Source organism: Acipenser ruthenus, chromosome 8 (genome assembly GCF_902713425.1).
Source record: "Acipenser ruthenus chromosome 8, fAciRut3.2 maternal haplotype, whole genome shotgun sequence".
Lineage (NCBI taxonomy): Eukaryota > Metazoa > Chordata > Actinopteri > Acipenseriformes > Acipenseridae > Acipenser > Acipenser ruthenus.
Genome location: NC_081196.1, coordinates 38,421,486 through 38,448,782, shown reverse-complemented (window position 1 = coordinate 38,448,782; position 27,297 = coordinate 38,421,486). Strand labels below are relative to the sequence as shown.

General features: G+C 41.9%; 1 protein-coding gene across 6 annotated transcripts in view; it reads right to left on the bottom strand.

The window, feature by feature from the left end:
* Positions 1-26,689, bottom strand: part of LOC117407126 (BCL-6 corepressor-like) — a 51,900-nt gene extending 25,211 nt beyond the window's left edge. For 2 of the 6 annotated variants that reach the window (XM_034011784.3, XM_034011788.3), the window contains exons 1-4: positions 26,246-26,689; positions 6,884-7,014; positions 3,540-3,618; positions 23-3,019 (exon numbers count right to left, since the gene is read on the bottom strand). In XM_034011784.3, coding sequence (XP_033867675.3) covers positions 23-3,019; positions 3,540-3,618; positions 6,884-6,969 — 3,162 coding nt within the window. In that variant the 5' untranslated portion in view covers positions 6,970-7,014; positions 26,246-26,689. Of the gene's footprint in view, positions 1-22; positions 3,020-3,539; positions 3,619-6,883; positions 7,015-8,329; positions 8,417-8,513; positions 8,669-9,503; positions 9,633-25,810 lie in introns of those variants that run through there. The other 4 variants (XM_034011785.3, XM_059028918.1, XM_059028917.1 and 1 more) reach the window with 4 other exon arrangements.
* Positions 26,690-27,297: the final 608 nt, after the last annotated feature.

The following is a 27,297-nucleotide window of genomic DNA, read 5'->3' as shown; positions in this document are numbered from 1 at the left end:
GAGCCCAGTGTGAGGTGCTCACCTGCAGTGCTCGCTGCTCGCGACTCAGCTTGCTGGTGTCGGCGTACAGCTCGGTGGTGACACACTTGAAGCGATCGCCCACGTAACCAGCCGAGTTGGCAATCCGCTTGGCCAGGTTGGACTTCCTAGATCCGGCAGAGTTGTGGTCATCGTCATCATCATCATGTGTGTCCCCATCCAGGCTTTCCTTGTCAAAGCCGTGGTGGTGGTGTTGGAAGAGGTGCTGATGGAAACCCAGCCTTTCAGCTATGGAGGCTATATCCTCTACCCCCCTTGTCCCAGATGTCCTGGCACAGCAGAAAGTCTGCTGCTCTGCAAAGTCTGGGAGGGTGCTGGGTCGGACTGGGCTGTCCTGGCCTTGACTCTGGTGTGGAGATAGGTGCTGTTCTAAGCAGAAGCTTGGGGTGGCACAACCCTGCTCCTCCTGCTTGGACGGGCTGCAGATCCTTGGGTGCCTTTCCGGCTCTGCCAGTTTTAGAGATGCATCCACACTAGAGAGAAGCTCCTTCAGCTGCTGTCCTTTAACCTCAAATCCACCTAACTTAGTGGCATCTCCTTTCTTGCTGTTGGGACTGCTTTGATTGGCCAATTTGGTTCCCGGATCTGCGTCGTCCTGGATCAAGTCAATGCAAACAATTCTTGCTTTGTCCGTCACTGGCTTTCTGTGCTCCTTTGTACTCTGGCTTGCCTGGTCAATCGGGGTCTCCTTGCCTGGCCTGGAAGTTGGGTCAATCCTTTCAGTCGTGGGACGGCTTTTGGGAGCAGACTCCTCAATCTGCCCAGGCCGATCCTGCAACCTCGACCTCCGCTCAGCCCTCTCATTGGCTTTAGCCTCCAGCGACACACGGGGAGATGACATCAAGGGGTGAATCATTTCCTGGGAGTCCTGGTAAGTCAAAAATTCACCCCGGCTGGCGGGCAGTCCATATGGGAGGCTGTGCTTTGGGGGCAGGCGTGCTGGATAGAGGCTGCCACTGCCCATCATCATTGTAGGTGGGTAGACTGGGCCTTTCCCTGGCAAAGGTAAATGAGCAAGAGACAATCCCTCTGGGACAGGGTAGGGTAGGTATCTGTTGGCATAAGCCAAAGCAGGAGGGAGAAAGGCTTCGTTCTGTGGTAGAAACAGGTGGCTAGGTGTGTGCCCATTCTCCAGATGCAGATGCTGTTTTTGCTGCTTATAGCCCAAATCCTGGCTCTCACCTCTTTTGTATGCTTTGTTATGCTTGACAGAGGATGGATGGTTGCCAGCATGGTTGCCTGGGGCAATTTTTTCAGAGTGATCAGCATTTGCCTTGGGCCGCTCGCCATTGGGCGAGGGACTGGCAGAAGCCGGACGACCCAAACTCGGCACCAAGCCAGGGACTGGATTAGTGGCAGGGCAGCTGTTTGACTCCCCAATCCTGGGGCAGGAGGAACTGCGTTGCTGGGGCAGAACACGTTCCAGGGTCTTGTTTTTTAGCACAGCTGGGCTCTTGCTTTGTGAAGAGGTTGGGGGGCCTGGGCCAGGAACCACCCAGGAGGAGCGTAAAGTGCTGATCATTTCAGGTCTCTCAGGAGCAGTGGAGGAGGCGCTCACAGCAGAAGCGGATGGGGACAAGGTGTCCTGGAGAAGCAGTCCATAACGGCCGGTTGGTGAGTGGCCCACTCTGGCAATGCCATCTTCCTTGGGGGAGTATCCATCTGGGGCACCGCCAAAGTCTACAACTTTGGCAGACAGATCCAAGGGCTTGTCTGCTGGACCTTTGGTGGGGGTTTGCTGCTGCTTCTGCTGGTGCTTCTGCTGCTTTTGCTTTTCCGCTGTCGAGGGGGACCGGCTTGTTTTCCGTTCCTGGCGCTCGCTGTTTCGGGATTCAGCTGTTGCTGCATCCCGGGATTTGGGCTTATGAGTGGTAGGTCGGGCTGGAGAAGGGTTCTCAGGGGCCATGCTGGGGGGCCAGGAGAAAGGAAGGGACACTGATGGGCAGGGGGTTGCTGGAACCCTGGGGAGAGGCTTCTGAAAGTCCAGGGGGTTCTCCCTGAGGGTGAGGGGTTGGGTGGTAGGTGGATGGAGGCGAGAGGTTGTGTGGGGCGACTGCAGTAAAAGGAGTGGGGAGTCAGCTGCAAGACTGCCACCGCTAGTCCCTTTACCCAAGGGCGTCCGGCTTTGCTTGCTACTGTGCTGCCTGTCGCTGTGTGACTGCAGCTGCTGTGCTTGATGCTGCTGCTGGTGATGGTGGAGCTGTTGCGACTGCTGGTGCGACTGCTGGTGGTGGGGCCCAAAAGCAGACGGCTCATGGTGCATCCTGGAACTGATCCCAGACAGGCTCTTCTCCTGACAGTGGATAAGGGGGGAAAGTGTGGGGGCGGTGGTGGCAGTGGCAGCTGTAGGGATCCTCATGGGGGACGCTAATGAAGAAGGCATGTGTGTCGGAGCATAAGGAGGAAGGTAGAGAAAGCGTTCACTTCCTGCGCCAGCCCCGCCGCCACACAGGGGTGAGTAGGCCAAGTGCTGTGGCAGGTAGGGGGAATGCTGGGAAAGAAAGGACGCCTTGTACATGCTAAGTGCATATTTGTTTGCAGGGTCCAGGAAGGGGTATACTCCAGCCTCGAGGTAAGGGCTGACCCAGGGGAGTCGGAAGTAGCTGCTGCCGTTCAGGCCCAGTTCAGTGTGTTTTTCAACAACCGATCGACGGTCTAACCCCAGAGCCTCTCCCCCACCAGGGACCATCACTGGCTTCTGCAGTCCTGGAGGAGAGGTCTTGTAGAGGCCGCCATAGCCGTTGGAATGCTTCCCGTTTTCCAGAGGTGACTCTGGAGACACAGCTGCTATGGGTTTGTAGCGCAACTCTGGCATGCGGTCACTGATGTAACCCAAGGGCATGCCCTCCCTACTCTTGTCAGTGCCAGTGGAGAGTGCCCGGATCCCTGGGTAAATCATACCCCCGTGGACACCCATCAGACTGCTCCGGTCCATGCTGAGGGCTGCCAGCGTGTTCCTCCGTGCTGCACTGGCGTCCACCTGGAGATAGGAGGAGCAGTTAAAAAAGACTCAAATAAAAACTTGGAGGACATCTTGTTTGACTGGATCCAATATTCAAAACGTGTGCACCTATCAGTTTTCTTTTTCATGCAATCTTATTACACTACAAACGAAACATAAGTGCAAGTTAAATTAGCATTTAGGGTATGGGGTTCAAAATAGTTATGACTACAGGGGAAAAACAAATGGAAACAATAAATACTAAAGGTTTTAACAAAAACAGTTCAGCTTTGTGCCTTGGGCAACACTGGGCATTCCGGTTCAGAAAGATACATGTCTACAATAAATGCAGTCAAGACATAAATTGAGACCAGCCATAAAGAGTAATTAAAACCAGCATGCTGCTTCAGAGAACCGGAATCCCTTTGTCACTAAATAAGGGAATGTATGCAACAGAGCGTCTAGAAGTTTTACATTATTAGTTTCTGTTACACCACAGATAGAAAAGAAGATCGATCAGACCAAGGTATTTAGAGACACCTGCAACGACTTTCATTACCATGTTGGGTGCAAGGTGATTCTCTTCCCTCAATTCCAACCTGCTTTTCTGGGATTCTCCATCAGCTACCGGGACTTTCCTGTTAAAGTGAAAAGAAAAAAAACACATGTTAGTACTGTGTAGCCACGTATCCATTCATACAAATGTGGGACATTAAGATTTGCAAGTTTATTGCATTTAGTTTAGTTGGCACTGTCCGGTACCCTGAATTGAATTCTTTATTTTACCATCACTTAGTGTTGTCTGTGTATGCTGGTGCAAAACTGTACGTGTGTTTTGCAGGACTACAACAATTATTTTAAGTTTCACCAATTATTTCTTACATTTCTTACATGTTCTTACATGTTTGTTCAGTGGTTCTTACAAAGAAAACTAAACAATTACGGTTTAGCACATAGATGTATAAATTCTGCAAATTAGGAGCCTTTGTGAGTATGCTCTTAAGAAGTCATCATCAGCTGTTTAGTAAACAAAAGGAATTCAGTTTCGTCAGGCATCAATCACTTAGGTTAAAGTGTCTTGACAAATAAATGTATTTCTGGAAGTCAGTATATGTGCATGCTATTGCTTCCAGGCTGCTACAGAAAAAGATCTAGCCTGACTGGTGGCTGAATCCTACGGTGGGAACATCACATCTGTGTCTCCAGTGCAATGCACTGGGACTTGTTATCACAGAATGAATGTGCTGATAAGGAATACCTTGGTGGCAGATCTCATAATCCCAGGGCTAAAATGGCTGTCATCTGCCAGAAGGAAATTTTCATCAGTTCACACAAGAGCCAGATGCAATCTACTAGTGCTTTCTTTCAGCCCACGGCTGGGAGATAATATAATAGAAGCCGTCGTTCAGTTTCTATACCATGCTTTATTATTATTATTATGATGTTTATATCCCTGGATTCCAATAATGCAGACCTAGCCTCTTCAACAGACACCACTCCTGAAAGATTGGATGGAAGCCCCCTGGCTTAATCCTGCCCCTGACCCCCATCCCCGGGGACCAAAGCCAACCCTGTGGTCTGCTTCTGAACCTCCATGGAGCTCCTACAGAGGCGAGACAGAGGTTGGTTGCAGTTTCTTCCCCATCCTACAGAGGTCATCTTGTTTTTATGGAGGAAGAATCAAGCCACATTCCTGAGACTTAATAGCACTCCATGCTACCATAACCAACTGCATTCAGTGAGCCAGCAAGGGGTGAGATTATCTGCAGGTATTGTTTTAGGTTCCTCTTCCTCTTCAGCATTAAGACTCCTTTGTTAAAAGATAACTGGACTTTCAACTCTAGGCAGCATATTTAGGCGTTTTCTTTTTTGTTTAAAAGATGACGTGCTCATTTTCATCATCAAGTTCTGGTTCTCTTTAAATACTAAATTCTGGCTTTTGGCCAGCCTGGCAGACGAACTAACTGTTTAAACTTTGGATTCACACCATGCAACATGGAGTTAAGACAGCCTGCAACGGTTAATCCCTTTTCCTCTAACCTTTTGTTGGTTTGCACAGCAGTGCAAGTGCTATTGTTGTGGGTTAACGCCTTCATTTCGATGCAGAGACAGAAGCTCAAAAATGACAGCCAACTTTATCACTGACATAACATGGTCTTCAGACAGTGCATTTCATGTCAAGCATTTATCATTCCTGAAGTCGATAGACAGCTGCAACACTTGTTACAGTGGGGTAAGCCTGAAAACAAGCTAACCTCTGAGAGCAAAGAGGTTGTTTTCCCTACATAAATCACACAGTTCCTTAAAGCTTTTCCAGAACCAAGCAAGGGAAAAAAATATCCTCAACACTGCCTGCACCCAATTCTATACTGCTGAATGACGTTATGCATTAAGCTATGGTAGTGGTTTTAAAACGCACACATGTGCAGAATCAGAAACAGACAATCGCAGACACAAGACAATGTGATTAGAAATGGATGATTCCATAGGTGAAGGGGTTAAACCAGTGGAACATGCGCCCTCAGAGGAGCAAGCAAGGAGAGGCAGCGGCTGCAGCTGACCCTGCATCCTGCTGTTTCGTGCTTAGACATGCGAACGGAGTACAGCCATCTGCTTTGTGAATCCAGGAGTTTCCTTCAGCACAGGCAGACAGAATTGGCTCCGGGAGTGAAACACAGTAAAGCGTAGATTCAGAAAGCTTTAAACTTTATAGGCTCAGCCACAGTTTGCCTCTACATTCTGAGACAATGTGGGGAATTCAGAAAGATTTCTAACCAACCGAGGCCATTATTTGATTGGTTGCTATTGCTGGATTTAAAAGAAAGACATTCAGTCCTGGTGGGAAAGAATCAGGGCTGGTCAGAAGCAAGGCTGTTGCTGCTGGCAGCATTCAAACTAGGCATGCAGCTATAACAGTGGCCTCCGGTTCATTAATCTCATGCATTTGGAAGCAGTCCCATCTTTGTTATGGCTCCAGATCCAGCAAAGCTTGAATACTCCAGCTTAAAAAAATTACAATTTGATTGAACCCCTTCTCTGCTAAATCTCCAAGCTGTCGCTCAATTTTAAACTGGAACTAATGAAAAGGCTCACTCAGAACCCAGTCCTGATCCATATCCATTGACCAGCATTTTGCTCTTACCTAGGAATAGCTAAATATTCATGTTTTCCATTCTGAGCAACTAAGACATATTGCCCAGAATTCTCTCACTTTTAATATCAGCAAAAAGCTTAATCTTTCAGGGAACAGAACTGAATATTGTTTCTATATGTTTATATAACAGGTCTATGGATCAGTTGTAAAAGTTGCACTTCTACAAGTTTTTTTTTTTTTTTATGTTTCACACAGATAAAAAAAAAAAAAAAAATCTTGGTACTCCATCCTTAACGTGGAAATTTAAACTTTCAACAGCTATATAACTCAGCAGCATTGTAATCAGTTTTTAGCCTCTTATAGGATATATAAGAAGTATGATTTCTAAGAATGTCCCTGGTTTTCAAATAGGAAAATAAACGGTTCCCACGGTGAAAAAATTAGGCGTTTACTTCAAAAGTTCCCGAAATTGTTTTAAAATATTTTGAACGTTTTGAAAAATATTCTCTTAGACTGTGTAAATACTAAACACTTCTATTCTCTTTTAAAGGTAGGCTACTGGGTCCTAGTTATGGGTCCTCCGTTACACTTGCGTAACATTTAAAATAAACACACCATCTCCTAATGTGTGTGTTTGAGACTGTTCATTGGAATAGGCACGTGACGTAATTCATAACAAGTACATGATTTGTTAGTCGTACTCTCTACCATTTTGTGTTACCGTTACACCCCCACCTCCAGTTTCAAATACAAGCGCAGAGGAACAACATGGTAGCGCCTGTTTCCCCCCCGGTGAAAACCAGACTCACCTCTCCTCGTTAATTCCACACATGCGGACCCTCTCATTGTTCATCCAGCTGTGAACGGTTCCATACAAGGGTGTTGCAGAGAGCATGACGTCCCTTCGTGCTGCGGCGCCTTTCTATTCCGAGACTCGCTCCTAAAAAAATCAAAAGAATCCATTTAGAATCGACGCCGTTGCCTGAGGTCTTGAAACCTTTAGATTTATTGTTGACACTGCGTTCGTGCACGGGCTAAATATCTTATGCAGCATGCACGCTTAAATGCAAGGGAGATACCCTATCATAAAAGCAACAAATTAAATGCTTTTAGGTCACTGGAGATGTCCCTTCCTCTCGGCACACGCGAGGGAAATTAAGCTTCTTCCATTCCAGATGAAAATTATACAAGGACTGGTGTGGGGGAGAGAAAGTTAAGCACATTGCATTTCAATTAGCGAGTTTAATCTGGCATACCAGAAAAAAAAAGATAAGAGTCGTTCATTCATTATTTGGATATTTTAAACTTCCAAAATGACCTGTACCTATAAGCTCAACTGCTATCATCAAATCTAACAATGGAAAAAAACAGTTTTAAAAGCAGCAGTATAGGCCTCTACAATGTTTTGTTGTTGTTGTTTATTAATGTGTAAACCAGTTAAACAAAAGTATTCTCTACAATGAAGGTTTAACTGCATCTAGTATTAAACGGCACCGACAGTCACTTTGCGCGAGCACGTTTTTCCGTTGTCACGGCTGTGGTTAAAATGACCCGAGCTTCGTCGTACTGTATATCTAATATCTATGAGAGCTCATGAATGATTAACGGGCTCCGAAATATTAGACGCAGGGTCGTTCAGGTGACAGCAACTGTCGACTGGGCAAATCGGACAGCGAAATCTGATCTTTCTGACACCCATCCGACGTCTTTGCTAACCAGACCAGATAGGCAGTCACCCAAACCCAGCTTCCTCACAAGCCGGTTGACACCTCTTTAGGAGCAAACCGTTCATTAATCATTTTCTTGACAAGCAGGCTTGGTTTCTAAAGCAATCTCAAGGTTAGATGGAATGCACCTCCCGGGTTAGGGTGTATTTGATTCTTTGTTCACTCGCAGCATATATGAGATTTAATTTCGCTTTGTATAATCAACAGGCATACAAATTATGAATCGTGAAATTAATTAACAGTACAAAATAACCTTAATTGAGAGACGATTTACATTTAAACCCGTTCTACAATAAACAGGATTGCTAAGCAATTGATTGCATTGAAATACATGCTAAAATGGTAACTCAAGTTATTCGGTATTAGAGATGACATTTGGTACAACTATTTCCCGTATGTATTAGCTTGTTTTAATGTGTACAGACTACAGTCGTTTGCAAAGCACTATAAATCCATTACTTTTTATGCACCCTCAACACAGTGCCCTGGATCAGCGGGTTCTAAATGAATAATCAATACTCCACCCACCTTCCCTTTTCACACAGGGGTATCATATAATAAATCCTGACCGGTCTCATTGCAGCACCTGCTGCTTGTGTTTTTTGTCTCCTATTATTATAAATGCAAACATAATGCATTGTCATTTAAGCAAACCAAAAAAGTTCACTTATGGATATTCTTGAATTAATATTCTTGAAACAATACGGCATACCTATACAGCATTGCTGCTCCCGCGGCACGAACGATCTAGCGCTGTGATCTATGCATGCTTAAATGATTTTTCAATTGATCGTTTTCTGAAAGATGGAACGCTCAGCTGTAGACTAGAAGCGCAATAACCATCACGTGTAGCACATCGCATTCATTTAAGCAGCCGTAGTGCACCTTTGAACTCAGTCGTGGTTGTATGCGTGTGTACACAACTGTGGGAGAAGACAGCAAAGCAAGTCAATGCCATGGTATTTAAAGTATTTGCCTCCATCGCGGAAGTATGGCACAGCGAGTAGTTAAGAGTCGACGCTGCGTCTGGGTTGACACGCCACACTGTTCGGGTGAAATCGGATGAATAAATGCGCTATAGTTTTCCAAAGCAACGCGACAATTGCATTGGAAAACGTGGTTATGTAAAACGCACAACAAAAGAAAAACTAATTACATTTTTGGTGTCATTCACCGGTGCTCATTGCAAAATTGAACAGCTTCGATATTTCTGAAACACTGGACACGGCTTTAGCCATGTTGAAATACAAGTGCTAATGCTCACAGGTATAATTATACAAAAACGTGTCAAAATATAGGCCCCTATCATTTAAGCTAAAGTGAAATACAATAGTTAAGTTGTAAACTCTCCAGGCAAAGCAGTGAGGAAGACTTGGCCAGTCTATAAAAGTAGTATATAAAAAATGTTTTTTAAAAGTATAAACACAAAAGTGTGGAGCAGTGGTTAGGGCTCCGGACTCTTGACCGGAGGGTCGTGGGTTCAATCCCAGGTGGGGGACACTGCTGCTATAACCTTGAGCAAGGTACTTTACCTAGATTGCTCCAGTAAAAACCCAACTGTATAAATGGGTAATCGTATGTAAAAAAATAATGTAATTGTATGTAAAAATAATGTAAAATCTTGTAAAAATTGTAAGTCGCCCTGGATAAGGGCATCTGCTAAGAAATAAATAATAATTTAAAATATTTTATTTCCAATTACCAGGGTATTTCTCTGCTGCTTCCCTGCCAAGACCAACACCACAAGAGATTTCAGATGATGCGAATCAGCCGTGTCTGCGTTGACCCACAGTCAGTCGGCTAGTTGCAACCTTCATTTTGCTTCCGGTTTTTTTTTTTTTTTTAAGTTAGCTACTAGTTTATCGCCCCGATGAACTTCATCTGAACTGCTTCAAACTAGAGGTCTGTTGTACAAACAGCGGCGCCAGCGATAATTTCCCTGCAACAAGCAGCAGACTTAACTGCATGACCTATATATCCCTATCTCTCTCGATCGGCTGAGGAAAAAAAAATACACCTTGAAAAAAATAATAAAAAGCTCCAAGACCGAATGTTGTGTTGAGTCTGGGAGGAAGCGCATATCAACTGCTCTTTATTCCCAAGATTCCCGGTCAAAAAAATAATTTAGAAGATACTCACGGAAGGCGGCTGTCTGTGTGCGTGCCACCCCCTCCTTAAGCAAACTCGCTACGTCTCCTAAAGGCATTGAGTGAGCGAGCAGATTGGAGACATAACTCTTCAGCGCTCTGTGAGTACAGGCACGCTTATTAATTCACAGGCAAGTATTCCCACACCTTAGAAGCTCACCCCGAGACATTTATTAAAACGATCGACTTGTGAACTGCCAACAACGTATATTTAGGCGTGCTGTGGCTTAATATACACAAAAGAATAATTTAACCTGTTCGTGAAACTGTCTAAAAATTAACAATAAATAGATAATGGAGCAATAAAATAAATGTGTACCTTGCACGCAAGCAGGAGAGATCACCCTATGTGTCACAATGTCGGGAATGCAAAGGTCTATGCTTTTGTTTTAACATAAACATTCATGTTTTGCAGAAACAGGCGCAATTTCTATGTAAAATAACAGTTTGTAATATTATTGAAAAATGTTGCCTAAACCTTGTTTAGCTTTAGAAGCGTGCGCTTTTTAAAATCCTCTAAACGTCCAGCCTATATGTGTACAGTTGATGGTAAAATCAAGTGTTAATGTGGTTATCAACAATGTGGCGGTGCTCTGTCTAGATGGTACTCTACATTGAAATATATTTTAATTGAAAGGTGTGCCGTGTAACATGTATTAATTACATGCCTGATTAAATACAAAATGTCGATTGACCTGCAACTCAGTCTACCGTAAACCAATGCAAATAAAACGACAGCATAAATACGCATGCCAGACTATATTTAGCCAAGGGGTTAATGCAATTTACTGTTGCCTAGTTAAATAAACTCCCAGCCGTCTCGTTCCTATACTGGGGGCAGCAGGAAAGAGTTAACATTATCCGCTCCAACACTGACGACAGGGTCAATAACGCCTGGGTGAGACTTCCTTTATTTCGTTTCTATTTGTTAGGTGGTTTTGACTATGCATAACAGAATAAAATGCCAATTCTTTACACAACAGTAATCAGCTGCCACGCTCCCAAGGTGCGGGACTTGGCATGGACACTACAAGAACGCCTCTCAACACAATCTTTTGAGAGAAAGGGAATGAAAGCGACTGAGCTCAGCTGGAACACAGCGCGGAGCTCCGTTTTGGCGCCCTCTCGATTTCTGTCTCTGGCAGGTTGCCAGCTGTATCGACGCTGAGGCTTTCAACCTCTTAAAGCTGCAGTGTACCGTTATTAATCTGTTTCCAGAAAGACATTTAAAAAATGCTAAAACGCGATTAAGGGACGAACCCGCCCCGGGCTCCTGGTTTTCAAAGTGTTAACACTAAGGTGCTTACTTATCAGTCCCCAAATCAGAAAATACGCGGTGAAGCGCCTCTGGGGAAAAGCATCATCTCACATTTCGTGAGAAGCCGAGTTTATTGGCAGTGCTGAGAATATCAAATGATAAGCAAACTGCCTTTTAGTTAGTGCATGGTATAAAACAACATACCCTGCTACATTTCCAAATCCACACCTATACGACCCCCATATAACATGCGAGTCCTACCATACCATTTTCAGAAAGAGCCCTATTTACTTTGGGGTTAAAGTTAGTCACTGCACAGTGTTGAAGGCTTTGCTGAAGTAAAAACCCGAAGTGTCCCTGGTTCAGAACAATACAGTAAATGGTCATGGCAACTAAACATACACAGGGCTAAACAAACCTTAACTTGCGTCAGTTGGCTTTGTTTCCCTTTAGGATTCAATTAACCCTAACAGAACGGAGAACCTAACCATATTAAATGTGTTAAATTATATCGTAGCGATATCGATTAACGCAGGCAGGCGCATCACACAGGGTGAGGCAATCCACACACAGGCGGAGGGCGGGCCGGGACCTCTCGCACTAAAGCCTAGCGCCGATACCGCTGTACAAAAGAGCCGGCTCCTTTGCGAGCAACTTATATCGGGCTTATGTCTCTGTGTGTGATTACGTCACCTATCAGCCCTGCAGCTGCCTTCCCCAGTGCACGCTACAATATTATAAAGCACACGTTTTAACAAGATCACATAAAAGCACGCGGAGCAGGAGGCGGGTGGTGTTAAACTGTTTCCTAGTTTTACATTATTCATAACATAACCGTAACAAGACCGCAAAAGAATGTGATTTGAAAGGACTGGGTGGTATGAAAGGATTGGGTGGTACCTACTGCACTGTGTGTTTAATCACAATACATATTCAAAGTACGCTGATGTAAACCGTCATATTTAGATGTTCTCAGTGGCATCAGTAGGCCTACCGCACCATTTCCAAGCTTTAACTTAGAATGTAACTTTAAAAAAAAAAACTACTTGCACAACATAGCATACACTTGAAATGTATGGTAACCGGGCATGTTCAATCTAAGAAAAGCGCACAGTGTAAAACCGCATGTTTAGGAATTACGCATTATCCTTATGCAACAGATTTTAAAACACATCTTGATATTCATTTTAAATGGACACAAAATAAACATTACAGTGTAAACATTACATATATATGTATAAATGTTTACGATGCGTGCATTTTATCTATCAAATGCTATATAATGGGGTTTATCAAATACATATGAAAAAGCATACTAAGCTTTACGCCTAGACTACATTATTTCGTGAATTAAAATACATTCAAAGGTATTAAAAATTAATACTTATTATCACTCCTAATATTAAAAATACATACATTCATAAAATATATTCATGATTTTTTTACTAGGCTTTAACACCCCTTCCCTCCCTCCCCCTCTCCTTTATGCCTTCGCTTTTCTGTTCTCATAATTATTGCTGACCTCGGGAGGGAGCATCTATCTGCAAATCCTCATTAGGATGTCTACCTCGTTACTGGATTGATTCATGCATATACTTAATGGTCTCAATAAATCAGAATTAAAAAACAATTAACTTTACTGACGAATTATAGGGTTAATAACAGCAGATGCGTTGAATGATCGGCAGGGAATACCCTTAAATCGTCTTCCAGTTTTGTAAACTCATCGCTTCCCCCAGGTTACCCCTGAAACAACGTGCTTCGCCAAAATGCACGAATTGCTACATCGCCGCTTTGTAGGCTTGTGCCGAGTGCTGCGATCCAAGCTATTGTATACCTCTTTGTACATGACATCTCTGAGCGCAGCACCGTTTCATTAGAGGCTACATGAAAGTAAACTTGATAGAAAGTTAAGAAAAAAAAACATAAGGGGCCTGTTTCTAAAATATTATTCACAACATTTATAGGAAAATAGACCCCCACACAAACGATTCCGGTGTAGGATTCCGTGTTACATACACAATAGCCTTTGTCCGCTACACATATGCTCTACTGTGTTACAGAATAGAGACGGGGAAGCGGTTAAAATGGCTGGTGTCCATCAACAAAGTATTAAAGGGAACTTTTTCTCCCACACACAGACTAGCTTCTGCATATCAGATTCCGGACTCACTGGACACGCCATTTTACAGACATGCGATTCCGCAGCCTCGAACACTCCAAGGCTGGAACATGACCAGAAAGGGGTGGGGTGGGAGACACAGCATTTCCCATACATGTTTTTGTACATTAACATCCTGCGAGCCAAAATCATCTGTAGAGCTACCTTAAAACCCGCTGAAGCATTGTTATCTCGTTCTGTGTGGATATACAAAGTACCTACAACAGATACAAAAAGCCAGCAGCTTTAGTTCGTCACAAGTTATTGCACCACCCCCTCAGAAATAAATAAAATAGCGCCTGGAAACGCACTCTGGCATTTGAGAACAATGATTGCCAAAAGTGCACCCCCGCTGTAAAATGTTGTGATAAACTATATCCAAGTTGTCAAAGAAATAGGCAGTTTGCCAGTAACAAAGTTGGCAATAATATAGAAGTCTCTTCGTTGCCTTGTTAAGTGTTTTAGGCTTATGTGTAACCCTGTTAACTAACATAAGTGCATGACTATTTTAAACCGTTCCCAGGCAAGTAAAAAAAAAATACTGATTACTGGTCAGAACGTGGTACGTGTACCCGCGAAACGTTTAAGGTCAGAACATGGTGCGCTGTCAAAAAGCGGTACGTTTGTATTTCAAGTACTTTTAATGCGTGTGCCAGTTTACGTACCAGTTCTTTTCTTTTGTTTTTTTAATATATAGGTGGAAGTATAGCCTATAGTATGTATTGAATAGGCTACTGATGTGTCCTTGCTTTAAATATATACATTTCAGAACTATTAGTTGTGTTCATAAGTTACTACAGACCTTAACATTGCGTTAAAACAATATGCAGATTTAAGCTCGTTGAATCTATATTATTTTCAATGTGATTGTTTTTTTTACATGTGATTGTTTTCCCTAATTTTAAACAGATTCGTGTAAATGTTACCATGTAAATGTAAGCTACGTTAATATGTACAGTTGACTCTGGCTCTAACGGTATACGAGTGTCATTTACCGCGACAAAATGTCATTCGTTTTTCATTAGGGAAATCTAGTGGGTATATTGTGCGGTGCGTAAACGAGGGAGACAGTAGTTGACAAAGTAAAACAAGATACAAAAAACCGTGTGGACTCCACTTGGAGAAATGCTGGGAACTACGCTACTATGTGCCGTGTGCTTAGGAATAGGCTTAGGAAGTCTCCACATCGTTATAAAAACAGCATGCCAGGAATAGATCATTACCATTATTATTATTATTATTATTTTTAAATTGTAAAATGCAGTTATTTGTCAGTAGAATAAGTTAAATAAACAATAACATAAACACCTTTGTTGATACCATCCAAGACATGCAGGGGTGACGGTCAAACAGTAAAGAAACATGGCAAGAAAAGCATTTATTAACTAGCTAACACAGGGCTGGAAGCGATTGGCAAAAACAAACAAACAAAAACAGTTATCGTTGTGATCTTAGTATAGCCCCATACCTTGTGATAATAATTTAAAAGGTTATATTGACAGCTTTTAAAATGAGATCTCCAGCCACACAAGGCTCTAAGGGTTCATTGATTCGGAAGTGCTGTGATTGACGACTGCACAAATCACAACAAGACAAACTGTGGTTCACCCACAGCATCGTATATGTTTATAGTTTTAGAATGTTGCTCATCAGTGAAAGTCACAAATTTGATGAATTGTGAGAAAACGATATTAAAAATAACTTTAAGGTCCAAACTCAATACATCGTACCCCAATGGGCGTGTCCTCTTTTTCTGAGCTAAAATCATTTGCGCATGCCCGGGCAAGCGCAGTACACGGTGTACTACGTTTTAACGCGTAATGCAAAATAGCACCACACCTGTACCAAATGTCAATGCAGGTGTGCCACGTTTAAACCCATTGTCTCGCCGTGACGTGTTATTATTTCCCCTACAGACAGTGCAACGTCATTTTTTTCGAAAGCCAAACAGAGCGACGATCAGACAGGCAGGCAGCTGTGTGCCTTTGAGCCAAATACCAGCAAGTGTCGGCTAAAAAAAAGGGAGATGAGCTATTCAGGGGGGCGTTAGTAGATATTGATCGCAAATGAGATGGTTTTGCATAATTGTGGCTGACAAGGGCTGTGTTTCCCACATTGACGGCGCAACAGCTTTGAAGGGGCTGATCGATTTGCTGCAAACCCTCCCCCTTCCCTTCAGTACCTGAATGAAAGCGGGCCCTGGGGAGAGAGGGAAGCAGCTTTCATTATACAGCAAATGGACGCGCAGTAAGGTTTTTTTTTTTCGCTATAGGGTCCACAGCGCTTGTATTTGCTCCATCAATCACATACAGCAGAGCTAATTGAAGGCGCGCATACAAAAAAGGCTCATGACGATCTTCCGAGTGCTCTTATGAAATTAAACAAGTATTCGAGATAGAATGAATTCTGGTTTACATTAGCGTACTTTACCGAGTGTTTTGGTGTGGCATTGCTGGATTTATATATATATATATATATATATAGATAGATAGATAGATAGATAGATAGATAGATAATTAGCTACAAATGTGTTTCTATTTTTGGAGATTCAGACATGCCATTGAAATTGTATAGCATGGGTTTACTCTGATAAGTCATCACTATCGGGTTAATGGAATGAATAAATAAATAAATAGATTAACCGTGCAGTGGCAAACATTACACTTGTTGACCGTACTTTGTACTGCAAGTCGACAAAAAACAAGGACATATTGGGTGTAAGAAAGCCGTACAGTATGATTAGGATTATTTGGAAATTTAAGAGGAAAACATACAATGTATGAGGTAATTTAAACTTTAAATACCAATAGATTGCTTCTGTTTATTCAGTGTTCTGTCTGGGTGCAGAATCCGATTGTCAGGTTTTCATTTCAGCATCCATTCAAAGCAGTGTTAGTTGCCTATATTAGAAACACCGAACTGAACTGAACAAAAACACGAATCTAGCCAACCTGGACCGAATTGGAGTGCTTTTAAAACCCGGACCCGCGGGGATCCACATACCAAATACAGCACCGCACAATGTAACTTCATTTAGATTTTAAATGTAATCGTTCGCTACCTTTCTGAAGATCGGAGCTGCACAATGCATAGCTGAAACGCTTTGGGCTCCACCAAGCAGATGTGAGCGACTTGGCAGCAGGGAATAAATGTGGTCTGCATTACTAACCATCACGGCTGAGCAGCACTTCAGTGACTGAAGGAGCAGATGATCGTGATGATGCGGTTGATACTGCCATGTGTTTTTCTTTTTTTTAAACGCCTGCCGTTGAATTTTGCGAGCATGCTTTTTTATATATCGTTAATGTTATTAATTATTATTTCTTACTCTTTCAAAACGATTCTCTTTTGTAATTGCTGCCACTCCAATTAAGGTAAATCGGCGCGTGTTCTGTTGACCAGCCCGGAGTTGCTATATATAGGGGCCTACCACCTTTGCCTGCTCAATTATTTGAGGATTTAAAAAAAAGCCTTACACTTTATCAGGTAAAATTGGAAGGCGAGGCACTGGACATTGTGTTGTGAACAACTTCCCATGTTCTCTTTACAGGTTCTGTATATTTTCATAGGCTGGAGGAAGCCTCGGATACATTAATAGGGTAGGCACTTTCTTCTAAGTAGTAAATGCCGTAATAAGCCTAAATCTCTCCAATCAGAATTTGATTATAGGCGGCAGATAACTTATTTTCCTAATCTTATGTCCAAACAGACACACTGGATCAGCAGTTCAGCTATTAGACTGATTAGCCTGTAAAACACGTTAACATTTATCCTAAATATACTTCCCTCCCCCTTCCCCCGCTGAAAGTGAACTGAAATCTTCCCAAATAACATGGCTTTATCAATGACGTTATTGACGTGTTCTACAATAACCCAAATCTTTCAAGATAGGGATTGTTTATAGGATCAGCTGATTTTGTTTTATCGTATTTTAAAAAGAGGGAAATAAAGGAAAATCAATTCAAAGAACAGTGGGACCGCTGTATCAGCCCCGTGCCCTATGATGAAGTGAAAGCACTATAATGAAAGCATTGTGCGAATGCAGCAGAGAAAGCGAGAGAGAGGCGCGCGGACAGCCCGCGCCCCAACAGCTGTCGCATTATTTGCACTGGCTGTAAACAAGCTCCACATTCTCCCATTACCACACAATCCGTGCGAGCTAGAGGAACAATCCCTGACTACACAGAGCAAAAACTAACAACAGCAGCATTGTGAGGCCCGTGTAGCTGCAGGACGATATACCACCGCAGCTGGGATAAGGGGATTAATTCCAACCAAATGTTCAAAAAAAAAAAGTCTTACGTATAAAACGTTCCTTATTTTATACTAAAGGGAAAGCAATGTGTTGTGCACGCTATCACCAGATGCTTCCTTAACAAAAAGCAACTTTCTGTGAAACAAACTGCTTGAAGACAGGCTTAAAGTAGCAATTTGTGTGACCGTCATTCCCTGTGCTTTTTCTAGTTCGACACTGTTTGCAAGCCAAGATTTCATCATGTTTGCATATTGGGATTGGGAATTAATACGTCGTGTTATTTAGATGACAAATGCAAGTTTTACTATTTCGATAATTACAATTTCCAAGCATTAGCTCTTGCTAGGAAGGAACAAGCCGCCATGACAACTAATTTTAATAGCATCTGTGCATACAAACCCTTCGAACTAATGGTATAGCCTGGAAGCAATCTATACACGCGTGTCCATGTATCGTAAGTCTACACCTGTTTTTCTTTGGCAGACTGACTTACAAATCTTTTTGAAGCTCTCACGCTTAAAAAGGTGTTTCAATAAATTAACAAAACAGGCTGAGGCACACTGTAGGGGTACCACATTTAGAAAAGGAAGCTATTGCAAATGCATAGTAGCCTCCCATACAGACAACGTCACCACGGTGACACAAACCAGCATTCACATTTAAATTATTCGCCACATTTCACATATATGTTTTTGTTTTGTTTTGGTTATTACTGTTTTGAATAATAGGCTACCAAAATCAATATACTATTTGTAAAATTATTGCAAATTTATATACAGAAGTAAAATACAGGTGTATGGCTAGCTCAAGTGTAGCAATAACGATTGCTTTATTTCTAATTAAATGTAATAAGATACTCTATTCGGTCACGATAAAAAGCAACGACCTGTGTTAGTGCGCAGAATCGAGTTTCCCATGTGAAATGCTCTACTTGCTCGTGGTAAAAATGCTGCGCTAAGAAAACAATGCTGGCGTAAGCAGTTACACGTTCTTGTGAGAGAGCAGCGATCCGTGCCTCGCGAAGCTCCTGCAGCACAAAGGCTTTCAGAGGCAAAGAGAAAATGCGCTCTCTTGTTTCAGGGCGGCTGTCCCCTGGGAGGCCGGGACGGAGTGCAACTTCAATCAAACCATGACTTCTCTTCTGGGAGCCAACTATGAAACCTGATCTCGCCAGCTTACTGCCATACGTTTGCGTTTACACACACACACACACACACACACACACACACACACACACAGCGCTAGAAGCCCCCTATCCCAGTCATATTGTATTTAGAACTTCGAACAGACATTGCATAGATGTTGTTGTTATTCGGTTTTTACCCTTTTGTCTGATTTCATGTTTCGTTCTTCGGGGTTAAAGAAACATAACTCAAAATGTAATCTTAAAACAGAAACGGAGTGTTTATTTCATATTGACAAGGCGTTGATGTGGTAATTAGATTACGGGACACAGCAACCTGTTTTTTAGTTTCACGGAAGAAACGTTTAAGGTCGTTTTATTATTATTATTTTGTTACATTGCATAGATCTGACTGGGGCATACCACCGCAAAATTACTTCAGTTATAAAGCTATACGCCTTGGTACAGGTGAACGAGGACAATTTGAAAAACAATCCTGTGGGGCCCAAATTTGCCACTGTACAGGCAAACTGCCAACGCCATGTACGACACGTTAACAGATCACTAAAAATAAATATACATTTAAAAGAAACACTATTATGTTGTCTATACTTTCATGGCTAAAGGGGTGTAAGAAACATTATGCGGTGACATACACTACTGGGAAATATGGGCTGATGTTTGTTTCCTGTGTGAAACTGTAAAATATAGTATATGTGCCAAACCCAAGAAGCCATTCAAATCTGGAAAGCGATACTCTGAAATGAGCTGGCGAGCGACAGATAGTTTTCCTCAACGCAGGTGCAAATGGTATGACGTTTAAATGGCAAACGTTTCCTACAAAGTGCACACAAGCAAAAAAGCTAAACAGAAATCACTACAGTATTCGCGAACTGGTTTTTATTTGATTTCGACAGTTTCCTCGACAGAGCAGCATTAATCCATAAACGAAGATATCCATCCACACAACCAAACTGAGGGTCATTATTTAATTTGATGCGCGGCAGCACCATGTCCATTCATTTACACACATTTATACATTTGTTTATAACAAGGTTATTGATCTTCGTCCCTTTGTAGATTCATTCTGCCAACTTATAGGCCTAATTAACGGATGTAATTACAAGCAATTTGGGGGAGGTACACATTCTGATTTACAGGGAAATCCCCAGGGATGGTCTTTAAAACCTCACACTGATGACAAGCGCACTAGCAACCGACATGAATAATCTTTAAGCCTGTCGGTGACCTAAGGGTACAGTACTGAAGTCTCGTCACAAACTCTAATTGCATGCTTGGTACCTCGGCCAGTCATCTAAATTCAAGGGCCAATTAAATAAGATGTCAATGAAAGCCAATGCTTCGTTATAACACGGCTTGGTTGGCAGTATTGCTTCTAAAAGCAGGATCGGCTACTTGTTTTTACACAAATCTTAAAACACCGTCCGATGTTAAGCCACACCAACACCACCACCAATGCGGTCAGAGCGAGTGACGCGGTATTATTATTATTATTATTATTATTATTATTATTATTATTATTATTATTATTATATCCAGGCTCAAATGTGAGTTTACATGGCTGTTTTTCAAAATCCACCTTGTACCTTAACAGTATTGCAAATAAACAGAATAAACAGGAAACGCTGTTACAGATAAACTACCCACAAAACGCAGAACAATGGTCCCAAATCCTTTTTTTTATTAATAACACCCAGTTTAAACGCCTGTAGGTCTGGAGTGGCTGGAGAGCGCTGCGCATTGTGTCCCTGGGCCACGTGCCACGGATTGCCTGCACTTACAGAATAAATTAAAACCAGGAGCACAGCTCACACATTCTCTGGATGTGTGGAAGAGAAAGACATGAGATTTCACTGCTTTTATAAGCAGCAAATTATAAATCAATACTTCTACATATTTGCAGAACGTGCCTCTGAATGCTTCATCTGGAACGAAACGGTTTCCACTTCACAGACAGTTGTTAGCGGAGACACCGCTGTAGGACTTCAGCATATCGCGTATGTCTGCATTTCACTCGAATGGTATCACTGCAATGATTTTGCCTGCGCCGCGGATTCATAGTTATGCATACGCAGTCAATGTTGCACTTGTCGATGGTGATTGATCAATTCCGTCCTCATACCTCGAAGTTTGTAACGACATTTCCCTCATGTCACATAGCTGCAGATTCAATGCCTCGATCATTTCTGAAACCAAGAAATGCTATATGTTTTAAATACGAACGTGGATGTGATCTGCTAATGCAAATGTAAACAGTTGCGATGATCACAGATTCAATCCTGTGTCAATGTTTTCCTAGAGCTGGTGGCGGGGTATACAGTCTGTAACCAAATCAGATTTCCACATTAAATGTGGAACAGATGTTGGACATGAAAGGATTTTACGTCGAGGATGTTTAAACATTCATACGCGCTTTAATTGAGTCCAGATACGAAGGAGTCCCATGTGGTGTAAAACCCAAATGAATATAAAAAACGAACCGGACCCAACTTTGCATACTAGAACCCAGACCCTTTGGTTATTTTTTTTAATATATTCAACTTATCATAAGGGCGCAGTTCCTTCCCCGTTGCCAAACATAAGTAGAATCAAATACTAATATGTCTTATATATTATCAGCCCTGGTGTTTAAACTGCTACAGTATCCTAGGGCTGTCATGGTCATTGTAACGTGACCCCGTCCTTGCGCAAATAAACTGCCAGCAGGGCATCCTAGCTCAACCTCTACTCGTTACCAGCATCATACCCGTTTATTGCTATTCAGATCTGCCAAGCACGGCATATTAAAAGTTAATTAAAAAAAAAAAAGGCTATAGTCAATTCAGCCTGCACGACATAGTTCCTTCATTGCTTGACAAGGTCAGTTGAAGCCGCAGTGTTTGAATCATGGACTGTAGGTGTTTGTTTTTAGGGCCGGAACTAAACTTATGTAATGCCAGTGTTCACATTAGCACATTCGGGTACTATCGTTTAAACAGCATATGCACCAATTACAAACCAACCCAGTCCGCAAGTCTGCAGTCAAATTGAAGCACGGCTGTGTGAATCACACCCCGTTTTAATAGCATCGATTTGCAATTGCTATTTTGGAACTCTACGCGTTAAGAAAAATAAATAAATAAAACCACAAAATTACAAAAAAAAAAAAACAACAATATACCCACTCTTGTTTCTTTTTTCAATAAATGTAGAAATTGACAAAAATGGCATATTTACATTAAAAATAAAACAGTTTCTTACAATGCATTAAACAGTGTAGATTTGGATTACACTGATTCGCTTTCTGTAATTAAGGATTTTACTTTAAAAAAAACTGTAGGCTATATCCTTTTGTGAAACTACTGAGTATCGTTTTTGTCTCAATAGAAGTTATTAACAGGCATTAAGGTCTTACTGGGAAGCACATGCTTGGCAGATAGGGCGCCTCGCATTCTGCGTATCTGATTTCAACTGTTAAGTGTCTGACAGAACCTGATCTTACAGTCAAACCTCTGTCGTAACTGAGACTTTTTGTTTGGGGCATTATGTGAAGCAATGCAAAACTAGGCAAACAAGTCAAATGACTAAAGCAACGGTATAAAACCGACACGGAACAATTTCAAGAGAGAGCAGGTGTATAATTTGGCGTTAATTATAGTTCATTATAGTTTAATACCGTTTAAATTATTGTATTTCTCTCTCACATTTTGCCTTTAAGATAATGGTGCCTACACATTGTCAAGAAAACCAAAAGTGGAAAATAAATTAAAGAGTTAGCCAAGACCCAGTGCAGCTGAACCTCAGTTTTTGGGGGGTTTTTTTTAGTACACGGGGTGACAAAGCAGGCTAGACAAAGGCGTAAATACATCATGTATTCAAAAATAGAAACATACAACATTACGAATTTGAAGTTAACTCTAGCAAAATACTCTATGCCGACCACCGCAATAACACCTGGGCTATAGATTAATAAGTGAGACATATAAAGTTTGGAAACATTTTTAATTAAGGCTAATTGACAGGGGCATTGTTTATCTGAAACGCCGTTCACGTTGTTAATAACACGGAATATGTTCGGCTCTACAATTGAACAACATTCTGTTTCTCCGGATCAGCTCACTGCTGCGGCACAGCCCCATTGCTGCACGAGAGAGCCCGTGTTGCTATTTCTAAAGCTCCTGAGCGCCTGCAACTGGATCTCGAACAAAGCTAAATATTGCCAGTTAAATGAAGGATAAATCCTCCTGCTTTGAATAGCAGCAGCGGTCTTACTGGCTTTAACTACCTTACGCAAAAAAAAGCAGTTTGGACGGATTTTTCCCCAGACAAGAGACCAGACAGCGCAACACTGCTTTCAGTCCAGTACGATACACACACCGTGGTAGTATATGTTTACGCGTATATTTTATTTTGATTTTTTTTTACCCAAAAGTTAAGAAATACGCTTTAAACAATACTGCTGTACGAGTCAGGTATGTTAAATGTAAGATTCTCGCAAACATGGCTTTGCTTTACTGATTCCAGCATACATGTTGTGTGTTTATTTTTTAAATGTAATTTGATAAGTTAACCTCTGTCTGCAGAAGCCGTGCACCTTGCTTCCCTTTTTGATTTGGGTTACTTTCTGTAATGCTATACGTCTTCCATACTGATCAATCCACACAGGAGGCTCGGGTGAATTGCAAATTAAAGTCTATTTTCAGACAGAGAAAAATAAAGTCATGGGAGCTGTTTCTTCGAACTGTTGGCTTATTGTGTGATAAGCAGACCATGATGCGGTCCTTTTTTTTGTAGTGTTCCCCTTTGAACTACAAGTCTATTTATTTAACCTATCCCTCACACGTGATGCACGCCAAGGTCGTAGAAATGCTTTCTACAAACTGACAACGTCAAGACCCACGCTCCTTTTTTTCTAAACTCATACAGCCTATAGAAAAGCAAATGGGCAGACTTTCACTTTGAACTTCCAACTCAGCCTTATCTGGGTTTCCTCTTCTCCCTCCGACAGTGTGGCGCATTAAACCCCCCCCCCCCCCGTCACACCCGACAGTGTGGCGCATTAAAACATACCCACCCCCCGGGTTTTCATATTATTCCTTCCATTCCTGTCCAGAGTGAAAGATCGCAGGGAGCCCGAACGCCTGTCTAGACCAATCGATCATCAGGCAGACTAACAATACCCTAAAACCACCTTACTGTCCCTACATGTCCAGCGGGGAAAAAAAACTACCTTGGTAAAGACCTACTCACCTGAAACGTATTTCTAAGGGGAGCACAAGGGCACAACTATACTACACAATTGGAGGCCGAAAGAAAACAAACAAGAACAAGAAACAAAGTGAATTGGTTGCGTGGAAATTGTAGCGTTTGATAAAAACAAAAGTTCTTTAGGGTACTTTAAGTATTCTTTGCCGTAATAGTGTTTATTTATTTATTTATGCTCCAATTTAATTAATGAAATAAAAAAAGAAAAAGAAAAAAAGAAATCAGGAGGAGGGGGTGCAGACATTTCTACTATCACTTCCCTGGAATTTTACGACCCCAGTAATGTTCTTTTTGTGAGTTGATTGCCTCCCTTGTCTCAGGTGTATTCTGCCAAATTCCGCTAAAGGTGCTGGATAGCTAACGAGCTGTAAAGCGCATCGATCCGGAGATTACTTCCGAATTAATGCCGACCGTGGCAAGCAATGTCGTCTAAAATTGAAAAACAACAAACTACAGCCATATAATAATACAAATAATATCATTTATCATGATTACAAACCGGTATTATTAATACGATACTTAACACAAAGTGTGTTTTTTCAACACATTTTTGCAGTAAAAGGGTGACCGTATGTGTTGTGTGTGAGCTAACGCCGTGTTTCGACAAGAATGCAAAGCTGTAATTTAGTGTAAAGTCTGATTAAACACGTCACATTGTAATTTATTGCTCTGGCTCACACCTGCACGTGACTCTGTCCACTGGCTGGACTGAGCGACACAAAAGTGCACCAAAATACATTGCATAGATCGATGTTTACTTTTCTGCCGCCTTCTATATCTGACAAATCAGATACAGACGCCCCCCCCCCCCCCCCACCCCCACCCCCCAACATGCAGATAGTCATACGAATTTTCCCCAGGAGCTATACGAATCCGCTCAGTCACGCACACACTCGCGCGCAAAGCGGAGGGGATGCCCTCCAACAGTGACAAACCACAAAATAATTTATGAACTGCCATAAACCTGGGCAAGGCTCCGCTACACCACAACTTGTACTGTATCACAACAAAACACACCAACAGATAAATGTTAGAACAAGGACTGTTTTATATGGAAACTAAAGTATCCAGTTGTGAAACAACTGCAGTTTACCGGACGAATATGAAAAAAGACATATACAAAATAAAACACCGAAAAACACAGCCCGGTACAAGTATGGGCCTACTGTGTCTTATTAACAACAATTTTACTGCCACCCCCTTTCTGAAAACTGCACAAATAATGTAGCCACTCCTGCAAAGTCGCCCGCTGCCCGGGAAGCCCCAACATGATTATATGGAAATTAAGGTTTTCGCTTGTTGCAAGACTGTATAATTAAAAACAAGTTTTTAATGATATATAATTAAAAACAAGTTTAATATATATATATCAGACGGTTATGCCAGTTTAACATATAAATCAGAGGTTATGACACATCCCAAGATCGCCACTTTTCGGTTCTGTTCCTAATGTTGTACAGCAGATTAAACATCTGGCGTTCTACGGGGAGTTTTTAGCAACCTTTCTTAAAACTTGATTTTTACGCAAACCCGTTGCCAGATAGCCTAGGACTGTAACAGCAAAACTCAGCACGGTACTCTATAACTATACTAGTAACAAAGGCATAGTTCATTTTTCCAAAAAAATATTTTTTAAAAAAAAAAGAAAATCGTTATATAGGCAAATATTTACCGTGCTATCCGAGTCAGTGCGATATATTTTGCATCGTATACCAAACAACTAACTGGACGTGGAACCCCCTGAATCCACCAGCACAGCACGTCTCAAAATAAGTGTATTCAATAAAACGATCGTCTTACCTGAATCAGAAATAAGGTGAATATAAATCCGTGGGGTTCTGACCACTAACTGGTGTGATTGGAAGGCTCTGATCGAGTTTTAAAACCACAAGAATTCAAAACAGACACTGGCCGTGTATGTTTTTCTAACGAAAAAAAAATCCAAGCCAATACTCTCCTCGTAGTTGACTCTGATATCCCGTGCCGCTAAGAACAAAATCAAGGTCCTGTTTACAAAATAAATTACTTTTTTTAGCATATGCAATCCACCTAGATTCATCAATTAGAAGATTTTACGTTTCCGCAATCCTTTTTAATATCCCTTTCTAATGATGCACATACCGATAAGTCAACACTTTATCTCTAGCGATCCAACGAGTCACGATGTATTTCCAGTAGGGAGGACACTGTGCGCTAAAAATAAAAGAAAATCTAGACATCCTCAGAATTACAGACCTGTGTATAAGAATCCCGATCCTTGCAATGTCGATATTCCGTGGACTGACAGCAACTTCAGGTTTTAGTGTATAATGCCAGGGTAGTTAGTACAGGTGGCGACGGTCCACGAACTCCTGCAATTATTGCAGCCCCGTAATGCCTCGCAGCGCCATGTTTGCTTATTGCTGCTGCTATAAGAGCCTCTCACTAAACACGCCGCTTCAGCCGAAGTTACCCACTCGTTTTACGCAACATCATTAATGTTTCCAAGGCTTTGAAGATCACGCGTCTTTTTCTTCTTTCATTTCTTTTTCTTCCTGACTCAAATAAAGTTTTTTTTTCCTTTTGTTTATTTTTCTTTCTATTTTCTTCTTCTTTTCGCTCACTGTGCAGCACGAGACTGAAGACTGCGCTCCTGCTATCTCCGTGCGTGCCGCGGAGACTGAGATGAGAGCAACACACTCGCTCCCAGTCACTCAGACTACCCAGAAGGCCGTCGCGGAACCGCAATTACCATAAACCTCCAGCTACTTCACTCAGTGGACGTGTAATGAAAAAACAAGAATAGGAAAATGAACGACAGCATGCTCGTGGGTTGTTTCTTGCAATGTGTTTGTATTTGCTTGTAGGTAAAAACAGTCTGTACTTCTAATTTTATGGTGAATATTTGTTGACTATAGTACTTTTACTTAATCATAATCGCGTAGTGTAAATACTTGTACAGCAGTTGAAGTAAAACTTCTATTAAGGAGGTCAATGTAGAATTGAGCGGACCAAATGAGAAGACTGCGTTGCTGTAAAAACCTTTAGCTCTCTGATTTTAGTATGCTTTTTCAGCCATATTGCGCTTGTTTCAAAGGATGGATAATGGTAGAGCAGCATATTTCATCAGGCTACTACACATCATTCAATTTTTGCAGATATTTTAACCGCTAGAATTTGGTAGCTAGTTTATAATCATAATAAAATCATATTAATAACCATATTACTATGTATACACAATAAATGCTGCACCAGTACTTCCATACATCCATTCCATATATTTTTTCCTTAACTCAAAATCAGTGCTG